Source organism: Xiphophorus hellerii, chromosome 8 (assembly GCF_003331165.1).
Source record: "Xiphophorus hellerii strain 12219 chromosome 8, Xiphophorus_hellerii-4.1, whole genome shotgun sequence".
Classification (NCBI taxonomy): domain Eukaryota; kingdom Metazoa; phylum Chordata; class Actinopteri; order Cyprinodontiformes; family Poeciliidae; genus Xiphophorus; species Xiphophorus hellerii.
This window is the reverse complement of record NC_045679.1, coordinates 21,497,585-21,513,690: the sequence shown is the minus strand read 5'-3', so window position 1 is coordinate 21,513,690 and position 16,106 is coordinate 21,497,585. Positions and strand designations below refer to the sequence as shown.

Sequence of the window (16,106 nt, the reverse complement as noted above, 5' to 3'; positions counted from 1 at the left end):
CTTTCGGCAACACTTGCGGCAAGCATTTATTTTCCACTCAAGATAGTGGAGCTGTTCAATAAGAGCATTGTTATAAGCCAAAATTACTGCTCTCTTTAAACAAACAAACAAAAAGTAGCATAATAGCTTTCATCTGATTGTTTTGTAAATTATGCAGTCTCCCCGGCAGTTTTCAATGTCAATGCTTCCTGAGCAAGATTCCTAGCTCTGTTCCACAGTAAACAAAAAGCAGTTGAAAATAGGAAAAAAAGCAAATACAGACTGAATTTAGCCTAACCTATTCAACTGTTGCCAAAATGAAATTAAATTGTTCCAGTTATCTACAGCTCTTTGAAGAGAGGGAGAATAAGAAACAGCAAAGGGACAGAAATGCGAAGACATTAAGTGACTAAATTTCCCAAACGGGTGTTGAAATATGGCACACTATAAATTATTTCTTCAATATGACAAAATCAATAAGCCCGTTTTGAACATGATCAAATTAATTCAAAATTACACAGAATAATCAATATTCTGTTGGTGGGAGTGGGGCAAAAGTAGGGGGGTGACCTGTATAACAAACATAGACGCTATTTACCACAATTCCAGTTATGTGGACATAACCGTTTTAGATGTTTTACATCCATACACCTAATTTAAACCGATAGGTGATTAACAGGTTTCCCACTGACCTTGAAGGCATCCTGGCAGCATAATTAGGTAATATAATCAGGTGTGTTAAAGCAAAGAGTTTGAAGTCAGCCATTCATTTTAAAGCCCCCTCTACACTAACAGCGGTTTACTGAAAAACATAAATCTTCTGTCAGGGTCTTCTTCTTTTGTATGTTTTGATGGCATTTTTGTCATTATTGCCTCCTAGTGGAGCAGCATATTTACTGCAGAATGTTGCAGCTGAAAGGCTTTTTTTCTCTCTCTTGTCTTTTGAAAAACAGAGGAAAACATATCCAAAGCTGGGATTCTAAATTTACCTCAGTCCCGCTGGAAAAGTTGTCATCCTGTGCACCTGACTGTACGAATGTGTTAGGACAAGCAGCATAATTCTTTCAGGACTTTCACAGGCACACAGATGCGACGGCTGCAGTGTGTAGCAACGACACGTGGTACCTTATCCCATAACACAATCTGGTGACTATAGTGAAGCACTAAAAGCCCTGTGGGAAGGTTGTTGATGAATGTGTGGGCTAAGACTAGCAAAGAGCAGGGTAACCTCTCTAACATACCCTGGTCACAGCCTTTCTCTGAGCTGGTCATTGAAGTTAAGGTCATTATTTTTTTTTTATTTCATTCCTGTTGGAGTCTACGAATAGCCAGGTTGTTTCGAAAACTATGTATATTTCAGAGTAGAAATATATACTTTTTTTTTCTCTTTGCCATTCATCTCAATCACAGACACAGTACAAACAACCCCTTTCAAAAAAAAACTTTCGTCATCCTTCTTTTTCTCCGTCTCATGCAAACATACCCCCCTCAAAAACACACACAAACAAAAACCTGCGCTGTTCAAAGTCATACGCCCCATTGGCGCAGCTATACTCAGGTGTTAAAACTGCATTAGATGTAAACCCCTGTGGCCATTCCTTGGCCTCAATATCTATGCAACACAAAGCCGAGGCACAGCGAACTACGCTGAGAGAATATCACACTGGAATAGTGTGAGTTAAACCCAAACGCAGCTTCAAACAAGGCACGTTTGTGTACATGCCCCGATGCAGGTGCAAAGAAAGCTACAGGCACATGCATGCATACATTACAGAACCGAGACTGTTCTGCTCGGCAACAAGGCAGGATTCATGGGGAAGACACTTTTGAATGTGGCTTTCTCACACTATTTCTCCAGTTGTTATTTGTTAAGCATGTATTGACGTTCTGCTTGCGTGTCTCCTTTCAAAGCAGGAGACGTGTCTCCAGCCTCGATTGCTTAGCCTTGACAGACACATCAATTAGGATCATTATGTAATTAGATCTCATTAGACAGCCTTTGCACTGGCTTAGAAAATCAGTTACGCCACAGTACTTAACACATGGAGCCTTGTTTTGTGTCAGGGTTTAAATGGGGGCCAATTTAGGTGCTTTTTTGCGCAGCTGTTGCATAAAAGGATGATTTGAAAATCCTGAACATGATCTGATCACATGCTCAGCTTGAAGACGACAAAATTACGATCTTTTCATGTTGAATAGTGTATATTTATGTTTTATTTAACCAGGAATGACTCAGAACTTTAAGAGGGTGTTGCTGCTGAGACAACAGCAGCTGAAAACCCTACGGAAATACTTATACAGTGCATTTAATAGAAAAATCATAGATCAAAGAGGTCCATAACCCTCAACCACCCTTCTACCCTGCACAAAAAAATATATCTCTAAATGTACCACAGTTGGTCATAAACGAAGTGTGAAACATGTTTGTGAACCTTCTTTGAACAATCAACATAATAATTTGGCATCCAAAGAACTGCGTGAAAAAAGTGTTTTTATGCTCCCACACACAAATATATACATCTTCCCTCATGACCACTAGCCTTGTTTTTTTTTCATTCTTAATTTCAAATGAAATGGAATGATTTGATGTTGTTTTCTTCTGAAAAACACTGAAAAGATTTTGCTGATGTTTCCATTTACTTTTGGTTTCTCACTGACAAATCGGATAACAGTACAGGCCATAAATTATCTAGTTTGTGTGACATTTATCCAGTCCATAACAGTTACAAGAACAATACAAGTGCAATACAAGTTGAGCCAAGGTTATCTGAAACCAAACTGCAAACAGACGGCAATAAAGTGCGACTGAATCTTGTTTCACTACAGCAGGTGTAGCAGACAATTACCGTGTGTGTGTGTTGTGTATGTCCATAAATGCCTTAATCAGAATTTGCAGTGTATTTCACTATTTAAAGTATGTCATATACTGTACATACCTATAGATAAGACTTGCAAGTAGGTAGTAAAGTTCAAAATGCATTTACTAGCAATCTTTACTAGCAACGCTGAAGCCTTTTCTTCAGCGTAAGAATGCTGTTTTAATTCTATAAAAAAATAAAATAAAAATACTATGAAAGAGTCTGTACTAACTCAAAGAGAGGAGCTCAAACACTTTATTACATTTCATGATGTTTCCTTCAAGCCACTAAGTTTATAAGGTAGGTTTTCTCCGCATGTAACTGGGACATACTGAAAGCTCATGAGAAGTCAAACATGCTAATGTTAGCTTAGCATGAAAACATTAGCAGTAGCAAGAATTTCAAGATAAACAATAAATCCATGTTATTTCAGGTGAGATGCAAAATAATTGGAATGACTTTCTGAAATTAAGAGCAGCAAAGTCCTTGATAAACAATTATAATTTGAATGAAATTTAATGAAAGCATAATTTTACTGAACACAGCATGGAGTTTATTCACTTTTTGAGTTTTTATCAGGGACAGAAAATTCCTGACAACGATAAGCCAGGCAGGCAAATAAATAAATAAGTGCTTCAGAATATTATACAAATGTCTCTCTGATTTAATCTAATCTTCAGAATAATCAGACTGAGTATGTGCAGCTCCAGACATATGGTAATTTTTCAGTGCACCCAAACACCAAGTATGTACAACGCCCCCAGTAGATATCAAGGGCAGGTTAATAAATCAAACTAATGAGTGATATGCTGATAAACATGTTTTATTTATTTATTTTTTTTAATGGAGTCATCAGGAGAAAGCGACAAAAACAAACAAAGCAGGGCTTTTTAGATATACAGGGTCATCTGAAGAGCAGGGCAGAGAGTCTCAGTAGGTTTGTTCTTTTATCAGTCTAATGGACTATGGAGCCCTTTCACATTTAGAGTTAAAAAAGAACATAAAAGACATTAGTTGTGCTGTTATGCTGAGCAGTCTGTCATTGTGAGACTAGAAAAAGCTTTAATGCCTGATGAAATCAAAGTCGGAGATATATCCTGGGACAGTAAATAGGAGAAACGGGGACGGGGACGCTGCGGTTAAGAATAACCCAGCTGACATTCTGCTCACAACACGCATGACATGACCCAAGATCATCAAGCAATGGAAAAAAAAAAAGGAACAGAAAAAATGCCTTGGGAACAAAACTCATCCCTGGAGCAGCAGGAGACTGCATTTGGAGGTGCATCTAAGAGTCACAAAATATTCACATTATGTGCTATTATTATGTACAGTACATTTTATCTGAGGCCAATTCTGACCGGAGCCTTGTTGAGCTAGTGGAATAGTACAAGGCAAGAATCCTGGAATAGTGCAATTTATGAAACAATTATTGTCCAAGAAATATTGTAACATTCAGCAACCACAGGAGTAAGCTAACTCTAGTGCCACATATTTTTCTAGTGGGTGTTTGTTAATTATGGTACTACTTAATAACAAACCCTCCCCAACATGTTCTAAATGTCTATCAGGTAATTTTGAATTGCCATGGAGAGCACTTTCAGAGACTAATTTTGTTATTTCATTGGCTCAATGAGAAGAGAAACCAACAGAACTGGAAAAAAAAATAAAATAAATAAAAAAAGAACCCTTAAAATGTTGCAAATATTAATCTCAGCAAGTCATCCAGGTCTTGAAGCAGCAAATCAGCCTCAGGCAGTCACACTACCTCCATGATGATGTTCTATTTATGACATGCTATGCTAGATTTATGGTAGATGCACACCTTCTGAAAAGTTTCACTTTTGTTTTGTCAGTCCACAGAATATTTTCCCCCAAAACCTTAGGGATCAAAGTGCTTTTCGTTCTGGAAAATGTGAAGCAGAACATTGTGTTACGTTTTGGCCAGTGCTTGCTTTCACCTTAAAACTCTCATAGTATGCCATTTCTTTTTTGTTTTTTTTCTTCCAATCTCTTATTACTGAATCATGAACAGTGTCATAACTGAGGCAAGTGATATCTGCAAGGTGTTAGAAGTTTTTATTGGTTCCTTTGTGACCCCCTGGATGAGTCGTTAATGTCTTTTCCCAAGTCTTTTCCATGGGAAGGTTCCATGACTGTTCCAGTTTTTCCTCAGCATATTAATTTCTTATTAGTAAACGGCTTTGTGAGTTTACTCAGATTACTATTGCTATTAAAATTCAGTTGATGATATAAAACATTAAAGTGTAAGAAATATTTAAGGTGGAACTAGTTGTTGAATGAACAATGTATCCTGAGATTTCTTTTTCTCACATTTGACCCATCATCTGTTTGATTTATGCTCTTTGTGAGATAACGCTGAGAAATCTGCATCACAAAAAGTTCTCCGCAGTCAGCCAGCCTGTTGCTTTGAGATTGAAGTCAAAACCCTGCCTCACCGTACTGCTTTGTAAAACCTCCATTATTCGCTGATTTCGGGTTAACAGAAAAAAAGAGTGTGCTTGTTCTCAATCGACGTAACTGCATGTTAAGCAACCGCAAGTCAGCTATCAATAAGCACCAGGCAAATTAAAGTGGCCCACAAATGTTAGGTCAAACTCTGAGTTTGCTCTGGCCATTAGATTCAACAGTCTTGTACTGTACATCAAGGTCTCTGAAGCAAAGAAACAATGAATAAAAGATTACCCTTGATGATGAGCATAACCTTCATACATAATGTGAATGTTTTTAATCGTGAATTGGATTCATATCACACAGAGTGCCTGATCTTTGAACAGACATTTGATTAGTCTGTCCGTGTGTAGATTTGAGTTGTGCAGAATTGCAGAGTCCAGTAGTTGGAGTAAAGCATTAATAATGAAATAAAGCTGACTTGAGTTCATCCGTCTCACACATAAATCAGACAGAGCCAATGTTCTGCCCTCCTATTTTAGACACTTAGTAGAGCGCCAGGAAGGTTTCAGTACAATGGAAAAATAAACTCTTTTTATTTTATGGAAATCCACAAATGCAAAATTCTAAATCCAAAGCACAAATATCATAAAATGCTGAAGCCAAAAACAGAAAAAGAGCAAATGGGCGCAGTATGTTCTAAATTTATAAACACTTCTTGAGCTTTTTAACATGTTGCCACATAATCACAAGCTTGATAATATTTCATTGCATGTTTTGCATCAACACAAACTAGTGCATTATAGTCCACTTGTCCATGATATTGTTTCGTGATTTATCAGTTCTCCATAGCAACACCACAAATCATATCATGGAGAATGTTCAAACATTTACTTGAACACGGAAAGAGATGGATGGCAGACATGGGAAAAGAGCATTAATCAGAGAAACAAACAAAGAAACCCATGGTGATTCTGGATGTGCTACAGAGATCCACAATCGAGGCTGGAAATCTTGACAGGACAACTGCTAATCCTGCGCTCCACGAATCAGTCCCAAAAGAAGTTCTTTTTAAGATTTGTCACAAGTACCATAACTGAGGTGAATAAAGCAAACGTGGAAGAAAGTGCTGTGGATAGAAACAAAATTAAATCTTTTTGCCTACATGGGAAGTACCATGTTTAGAGAGAAACAATCCCAAACATAGTATCCCACCATAAAACACGGAGGTGGCAGCATTATGCATCTTTTACCAGCTTGCATATTAAAGTTTGCTTATGTGACAAAATGTAGAAAAGTTGAAGGTGTGTTTATACTTTTGCAAGAACGTCTATTTATAATAGTTATGTTATGTAACCTTGCTTCTGATATTTTGAAATGTGGATATTGCAAAAGCACCTTGAGTGTAGAGCATCTTTAGATGTTTTAAGAAAGGACCAAAGACCTCTTTTCATTGTAGCTGTATCACTTTGTGATATAGCTTTTAGAAAACATTGTGCAATATGGTAAACACAATGACAGGCATTACAGATATTCTCTACACTGTCAGAATTCAGTGTGCTTTGATGTTTTCAGGCCGGTCCATATAACATATGGAGCTAAAATGTAAGCTAAACTCAGAGCCATTTTTGTTTTGCTCTCCATCACAGAAAAGCAGCACCTGACATGACTTTGATGTGTTTTCTTCAGTGGACCAAATTTCTAAAACCGCCTGAAGGTAAATATACTGGAACACCATATCTAGTTGGAGTTTCTCTGTTAATCTTTTTTCTTTGACAAGCTGAGAAATTATTTTAAAGAACTTCCAAACATTTCTCCAAAGAGTTTTGTCTGTGTTGCTGTTTAAGCAGAAGTAACCATCAATTTGGCAATCATTCTGATGAGCATTTGAGCAGCGACTTAACAGTGTTAGATCTCTAGATTTTATGTCTTCACTAAGGTGTTTGTCGTAGCTACTGTGTGGCACACTTTGTCACTTTGGTTTGAAATATCTGACAATCCATTATTAAATAGTTCCAGTAAAAAGTTGCACTCACATTGGGCATGAGTTTAATATTGACTTTGGGCTCATAATTATTTATTTGAACAATTCTTCCCCAATCCATCCATCTTCTTTGGCTTATCCGGAGTCGGTAGCAGTCTAAGTAGGGAGGCCCAGACTTCCCTCTCCCCAGCCTCTTGTTCCAGCTCCTCCAGGAAAATCCCAAGGTATTCCCAGGCCAGCTGAGAAACATAGTCCCCCCAGCGTGTCCTGGGTCTTCAATGGGGCCTCGTGTAAATCAGTTCTCCAGAGCCTTGCTAACGACCTAAATATTCTATTCAGGTGTGGTGCAGAAGAGGCACATCTAACAGTTGCAGGGCAGTGGCCCTCCAGGACTGGAGTTTGACACCTGTGCTCTAAGGGATTAAAAGCTCAGACACCCTATGGAGAAAACTAATTTCGGCCGCTTGTATCCGTGACCTCGTACTTTTGGTCATGACCCAAAGCTCATCACCAAAGATGAGGGTAGGAATGTACATCGACCAGTAAGTCGAGAGCTTCACGTTTTGACGCAGCTCTCTCCACCACGACAGATCAGTACAGCGCCCGCTTCACTGCAGATGGTGAGCCAATCCATCTGTTGATCTGCTGCTCAATTTTTCCCTGATTCGTGAACAAGAGCCAGAGATACTTCAACTCCGCCACTTGGAGAAGGCACTCTACTCTTTTCTGGCTCAAGACTATGGCCTCTGATTTGGAAACACTGATCCTCATCCCGGCCGCTTCACATTTTACTTCGTTGTAAAATGCAGCAAAGCATGGCTTCCTTTCAGGGTATGTGGAACAATGAAAGGATTCCACATACCCTGTGGTATGTGTACTGTAAATATTTATTGCTAAATATTTAGCTATTTAGCAATAAAGGATTTATGAGAAACTCAGAATTGTTAGGGATGCTTTTACCAGTGAGGCCAAGTAGGACATCTGCCCATAAAAGCATAAATTGTGCTTCTTTGTTGTGGATGAAGTCACATAGATTCTGCCAAAAAGCATTAACAAAAGGACAGTAGCAAAACAAGTGGAGAACAGTTTAAGGATATGAATCACAAAACAATTTACATCAAATTCTTTCTGGAATATAGTACTAATATACACCTTATTAGGGTAGATTTTATGAAATATTTTATATGAGACTTCTTCGATCTTCCTGCATCACTGAACTACTATTACCCCTTTTCTAATGGACCCGGCTCCATTGTACTCAGCTTGCATTATGAGCGTTTCCAATTTTTCATTTTTTCCTAGCCGGCCCCTGCTTTTTCGGTCCCTGCTTTCTGGTAGGGCCAGCAGGGCCAGCCAAACCTGCATGGGTGACGCAAGCTTAGCTCCTGTTCACTGATTGGCTGTGGGCGTGGTCAGACGTAAGAGCAAAGAGAGAAGAAAAACAAACAGCGTTAAATTTCGAACGCGTTACAAGACGGAAGCAGATTAAAAAGGGCTTTAGAGAGAAAGAAGAGAGACAGCAATTACCCTATATATTAATCCCCTTCATTAGAATGCTGCGCGCATGATGCCTTCAATTTTTACATTTAAATTCGACTGAAATTTTTACACTGCAATTTGCACTTTTAATTTTCTCCTCCCATAATTGGACATAGCTGCTTTGTGTTTGAGTTGGTTTGTATGTGGAGCCAATGTTCTGCCGTCCACCACCCACACATAAGCACATAACTGTACTGTCTGACAGTACATGTCAGGTCTGAGATCAAACCTTGAATGATTGGAATTGTTCTGCCACCACTTTAAGTTGCTGATCAAGAAATCTTCAAGTATGTTCTTTAATTCAGTGGAAAACAAACGTCCCAGCCTCTGCCTCTTGGCGCAAGACTCAATTTTTTTTCCAAGACTCACACAAAACTTTGCCTGCAGCTTATTACCCAGAGCTGTGGTTCCCATTAACAGTGATGTATCCTCTGCACTTTCACACCTATCTTTCAGGCTGTGAACTGAACACCATCTGAAGGAAAGGATATGTCTTCAGTGTATGGATTTGTAGGATTGTAAATCATAAGTGTCCACGTCATGTGTTAGGCTTCTTGCTTTGATTAAAAAGGTCCCAGTGCAATATTGGCCAAAACACTATTCAAAAGCACATAATATCTAATCATCCATCCATGCATCAAACAGCCATGCATGGACACTTTCACTGATAAGGACAATTTAGAGGGGCCAGTTAATTATATTTTTGGAATGTGGGAGAAAGTCAGAGTACCCAGAGGACCTTGGGGACAAAATGCATAGATCCCAAGCAGATAAAAACAATGCATCGGCTATCAAGAAACCTACAAGTCGTCATATTTCATACTGGGAAACAAAGAAAGGAAATGCCTGAATGCAATTGTAAATAAAAAGACAAAAGTAAAACAAAGAACAAAATGAAATAAATTTGACAATACAATAAAAAAAAAATAACCTAAAATATAAACTGAGAAAATAACAGTGGTGGGAATATTAAGATGTGTAGTTCCTGTCATATTATTTTGTAATGGATTGCACTACAATTTCAATAGATGTTACTGTATATACGTGCACTTCCACTAAGTCTTGATATTTTTTTTTTCTTTTGGACATTTGCTGCTGAATCTTTGAAGTCACCATTCATGTTTACAAATTTGAGCTTTCCTCTTACCTACTTTTTTTTTTTCTTACTGAGCTTTTGAAGTTGTTTGTATCATATCCTTGGCCAAGACCTTGCAACAAGCACGATTTTACTTTCGCAAGAGCACAGAGGACTTGTGCCTGGAAGAATGAGTGTCTTGAGGCAATATGGTTTTCTCACATACCAGCAAGTTTGCCCCCAGATCCTTAGCAGGGGTTGCAAGTGCCACTTGTTTAAAACATTAATAATCCTCAGGCACATTATTCAGTTTAAACTGTGACCTGTAGTTCAAGGAAATCAGTAAGTCATGCTCCTCCTTGCAGCTTTTGCCTCTGCGGAGTGATTTTGCAGTCAGACTGTGCATCGCTGCACATCATGACAGAATGAAAAGTTGGTCCTCGGCGAGTTTAGACCTCAGTTTCCTCCTCTTTTAAAAAAAAATTCAGTACTGTTTGGACACAGGACATGATTGTTTATTGACAGAGCTATCAAGAAAGAAGACTTACCTTAAAAAACTAATTGGTACTTTGATGGATACCAAAACTGCTGTCACAATGTTTCCTGTTTTGCCTTGTATGTTGGTGTCAAAAATGCATTTTACATTTTTGGAACAAATCCCATCATGACTTTCAAGTATGCATTTTGATGCTTCCCAATTTTGTAGAGTGTGTGTATGTACTGGAATGAAGGATGTACGATTCAGTGCTAGGCACCATTAGGAGGGTTATTTTTGATGCTAAGCGGTTTTTGTGTTAACTTCGGCATCCTGAGAGGAAAAATCTTTATCGGTGGATACAGAGTGCTGCACAATATATAGACTGAGATTATTTGGTCACCACTGCAGCAAAAATTGAGAAGAAAAAACTGAGATTAGAACACAGTTAACTTGTCTGGGTCACATTTATGCCCATTTGCTTAGTAAAACAAAGAACAAAATGAAATAAATTTGACAATACAATTAGAAATAAACAATAAGAAAAAAATAACCTAAAATATAAACTGAGCAAATAAAAGTGGTGGGAATATTAAGATTTGTAGTTCCTGTTATATATTTTTTTGTAATGGATTGTACTATAATTTCAATAGATGTTCCTTTATACATGTACACTTCCACTAAGTCTTGATATTTGTTTTTTACCTTTGGACCAGAGCTGCTGAATTTTTGAAGTCACCCATTCATGTTTGCAAATTTGAGTGAATAAATGGATAATGTTACTCTATTAACCTGTGTTTAGCTCAATAGCTTAATTTGCGAGTTTACAGTATCATTACTGCAATTTTATATGTTACATGAGTCCTAACAATAGTGAACCAGAAATTCACTTGGGTATTTTTTTACTCTTCACAAAAAATTTAACAGAATTTGTAAAATGAATGACAATGACTATAAATATTTGTAGAAATACTTTACTAAAAAATGTAAACTGCTGGCTATGGCTATTTGAAATTAATACAAATATTTTTGAGCTAATATTATAAGTTAGTCTGACCACATCTAGTAACTAACAATGATTTTGCTGCCAGGTTTTAAAATGTAATTGGATTAGCAATGATACATGTTTGTACCAGACTTAAATGGACCTTATGAGTTTATAAATAACCATATTTAAAGAAAAATGTAGGGATTTATTTATTCGCTATTTGAAGACGTTTAGGTAATCTCTCTTACAAAATATTGTTTAACAAAGTTTTCAATGGATGCAAATGTCATTAGAGTTCAATTCAGAATAATCAACAAAGAGTTTCTGTCTAGCAGAACAGACACATACCACCTTAAGTGCTGCATTCACAGTCAAGGCTGTTAGTTCTTTGTCTGTATTTAACACAATATCACACACTTAGGTGACGAACTTGACACACCTCAATTAAAACAATTAACAGATTGAACTTTGATTTTATCATAACTTATTTAAAAAATAAGTTCAAACAGTCTTTACCAATAAAAGCTCAAGTATTTATGGATTGAAATTTTGTAATTACAATTTGGTAGGTTAAGGTATAAAGCAAAAATGGAGTATTAAAAAAAAATGTAAACATAAAACAAAAGGAAGAGGTATTTTACATGTTTCAGTCAATTAGCACTGTTATGGTTTAACTTTATGAAGTAAACAAAATTACCAACTGGTCTTAAAAAACATGGATGCCCTTGTATATCACTCTGTGATCCAAGCCTCAGCTGGAACAGTTTTTTATCATCAGAGTGATTTATCCATTCGCAAATATGCCAGAACACTTCTCTTGCTATGAAAGATGAATATGTCTGTTTTTAAATAATAAAAGCACATTTCCCCCAAACCTCCTGCAATCAGATTCTCCTACACTTCACCTCAGGGGGATGTGGACAGGCTTATCCCTATAAGGCAGGGTGAAGTTTTTTGTTGTTGTTTTTTTTCTGTAAGAAAGAGGGCTGCAGTGCACAGCACATTCAGCAGTGTGCCATCCTATAAATCAGAACTCTTGGCCACAGGTATCCCATAGATCACACAGTCACACCATGGTGTCAAGCTGAAACAGCGGATGTGCGCACCACATGCCTTGCTTCCACAGAGCAAATCAATCACCTGCAGTGTCTATGCTGCTGCTGGTACCACCTCAACACACCCTGCCCACTGCCCCGTGCAACCTACACCATTCCACAAATTAAAAGTAGCTCAGCGCTTTTACAGCTCAGTCTGCTAACACTTGTTTGCCAACAAACCAACCTTTAAGCTTTTCTACATGAACTGATTAAAAAGCGCTGGAATTCTGGCTTTAAGAAACGACTGCCAAATGAATTCAATTGCTTCAAATGCATGGCTGGCAGCAAGGTGCCACCTACACCATTCTATCTATTAATGATAGAGCGCTGACATGACAGGATTAAATGAGCATGTAGCATGAAAAATCACCACAGACATTCAGGATATGTGTCATCAATAAATCAGTCTGGACAGTGCAAAACTAAAGGGGCTTTAATTATGGCTACATCCATCTCGGTAAGCATTATGTTATCTTATTGAATTAATGTGCGAGTTTTCTTCAAACATGATGGACATTTCTTCCCCAGTGATTCCCCCTTCGAATGCAAGGCCGGGAGAGTTACATTAGGAGGAACATGAGCCTGGAGAAACATAAGCTCTATTTGTGCTTTAATTTCGTTGCAGCTGGGCAATCACGGTGTAAAATGAAACGGACACGCTCGAGTTGGCATTGACTCGGGGAACGATCATGTTTTGAGTTTGCAGAAAGGAGGAAGGAAGGCAAATAAACCCACAGAAAATGCTCCAGAGCAATAGGCTGTCACACATCTTAAGGTGGGCTCTCAATCAATAGGCATCAATAAGCATTTACATCCCGCACCTCAGAACTCCTCTGTATATTATTTAAAGAATTGAACTGAGCTGTGAGTGGCTAGTGCTAGCTTGTGTTTTTTAAAATATTTTGTTATTTTTTTATCAGCAGTCACCGCAAAAGACGAGGGCAGCAAAAAAAACAAACAAAAACAACTCTCACATAGTTTATTTCTAAAAATTAAACACATATTTTTCTCAAATAACGATCTATGAAGTGTTGGTCCGTGACTTAACCTTAAAAACAAAATTTAAGTATCCGTGAAGTAAATAGCACTATTTTTCCTGCAGTGTGTGGGAAGATAAAGCAAAAATAAATATGGATTGAAGGACTTAACATTATCCGTCCAATCTCTCATATCCTTGCAGGGTCATTGGGGGAGCTGGTGCCCATCTTTAAAAATTATGTAGCTTTATGTTTTTAAAGCTAAAGTTTAATCAGTAATACTTTTAGAACAAATTTATGTCAGATCATGATTTCTTGGTTAATATCAAGTTGTCATAATGAAGACATTTTGAATAATGTCAGCTTTGTATTAAAAGTGTCATGATTTACTTAATGACACTTTATGACAACAGTCATAAATATTCATGAAAACTTGCTCATGTTCATGAGTATTATGTCATGCGTAATGTCACGTTTATGACGGTGTCATGACAGTCTTATAACTGCTGGCTATGAAGTAATTCCAGATAAATTGCTGCTTTAACAATTGCTTTTCAGTTTTATTGTCTGGTTCAACTGAGTTTAAAAAATAAAATATTTTCTTTGTTTTGGGATATTACTACATAGTACATGCACAAAGTAATGTTGTGCATGTATTTTGATGTATTGCATTTATTACATGTATTTTGATTTGTGTGGGTATAACAAAGACGTTCCCAAGTCATTTTTTCAAGTTCCAGACAAGTCTCAAATTTTTGATGAGCAAGACCACGCCAACTTAAATCTTTCATCCTAATTCACAGTCATTCACACTCAGTCTTTACTGAGTGAAATTACAATTTTCTCTTTAAATCAATGAGTGTTGACAGCCCATAATATACCAACTAAACTATTTAATAATCAAGTGCATCATTTCCCAGAAAACCATGAGCACCAGTGAATCACTCCACAGAGTGGCAATCTATAGCTCACAAACCAGCTAAACAAGGTACAAGTCTTAGGCCAGAAGTCTAAAAAGTGTTTCAACTCTTTAGTGCATGGATCTAAGTCGAATCTAAAGAGTGTTTCCTTCTCTGGTGTATAGGTGTCCTACCTGTATGAGGCGTCCTTGTTCTGTCTGTAGAGTATTCAGGTCCTGACCAAGACTGCTCTGCCCCCGGCGCAGAGACTCATAGTCCATTTTCAGCTGTCCTGCATGGGCTGACAGCTTGGCCACCTCCTCGGCCAGACTGACCAGCAGGGCCCTGTCCTGACCTTTGACCGACTTCAGGTCAGAGTCGTGGTCAGTCAGCGAGTGGAGCAGTGAGGTCTGCACACCCTCCAGCCGCATGAAGTTGCTGTTATAGTCGGGACAGTTGGGGTCAATGAAGATGTTGATACGAGATCCGTCGCCCCTCTCCACGGTGACCAGGGCGTTTGCTTCATCCTGATTGGTGGAAATGTGGGGTAGGCCGTCAGACATGGGCGGGGCCTGGTAGTGGTTCATGAAAAGGATGGTGCCAGTTACGGTGACGGCCAACAGAACGGCCACGAAGAGCAGGATGGTGCAGAGCAGGTAGCTGCAGCTCATCCTCTGGAAGAAGGAGAGAGAAGAAAAGAATGTGTTAGGACAACACAAAAATATTACATCATGAGAAAAAACATTTGTCTGGTGAAATAATGTTGAGTCCTTCAACTACGGCTTTTGTTGTAGTCTCAACAAGAGTTTAACATCTCTAAAAAGAAGCTTTTCAGACATGTTTTTTGTCTAGATGCATCGAATGCCATCAAATTTGCTCTTATGAAGTGCAAATGGAAAATCGATGATGGTTTAAGACATGGGAAAAACTGCTCTGGTAAGCATCCATGTTTTCAGATGTGAGACAAAATGCCAAAGCTGACAATTTTCTGTTTCTGTCGCATAAAAGCCACAACCCTCAATGATTTATTTATTTTTTTCGATGAACCAACCAACATGGACCTCAACTATACTGAAACTTAGGTTCAGGTAGTAGATAATTGAGAAGAGGAAGATAATTTTTATTTTTTTTACAAATACACACATACAATCGCGAAAAATACATAAACTCTGAACACTTTTGCAGGTTACTATAAAACGGAAACCGTTTATTAAGGCCTATGTGAAAGTGAGACTCAGGAAGGTTGTAGCTGAACAATCAAATGGCAGAATCCTTGTCTGAGAAAAGCCAAACTGTAAACAAAGCCGGCATTAAGTAAATTATAGAGAGCAGAATAAAGTCATAGTTAAATTTTTCACCCACATCAGGAGAAATAGGAACAGATAGCAGACTAGTACAAGAGCCCATTATGCATGATAAACAATGCACAACTCCCCCACATCTTCCTCATAATGAAGTAGGAATTGGTCATTTTACTGTTTCTTTTTCCACACCAGAGGATGTCCCATATGAAAATATGTGGGCTGATGCATGCAAGCATGTTTGTTTTCTGTTTTTACGAGAGCATGAGAGCGACTACATTAATATGGATATTGGCTGCAGAAGCACACTGAACCCCGGCTAATAGCGGGCTAACGGTCTGCTTTATGAAAGAGCTTTATGACTCCTTTAAAGTTAAGAGAATCAATTATTCTCAGCAGAGGAAGTTCCTGCTAAACTTTGTTTACACACAGTCTATGGGCATGGACCATAAAAAGATGTAAATACCCATGACATGTGGGGGTGTTTTCCTAACAACTCAAGTCCATTTTAAAGCTCTCCTC

General features: G+C 38.0%; 1 protein-coding gene across 2 annotated transcripts in view; it reads right to left on the bottom strand.

The window, feature by feature from the left end:
• The window catches only part of fibcd1b (fibrinogen C domain containing 1b), a 154,739-nt gene that overhangs the window by 89,452 nt on the left and 49,181 nt on the right, over positions 1–16,106 (bottom strand). For both annotated transcript variants that reach the window (XM_032570021.1, XM_032570022.1), the window contains one exon: positions 14,478–14,957. In XM_032570021.1, the coding sequence (XP_032425912.1) occupies positions 14,478–14,957 (480 nt within the window). The remainder of the gene's footprint in view (positions 1–14,477; positions 14,958–16,106) is intronic.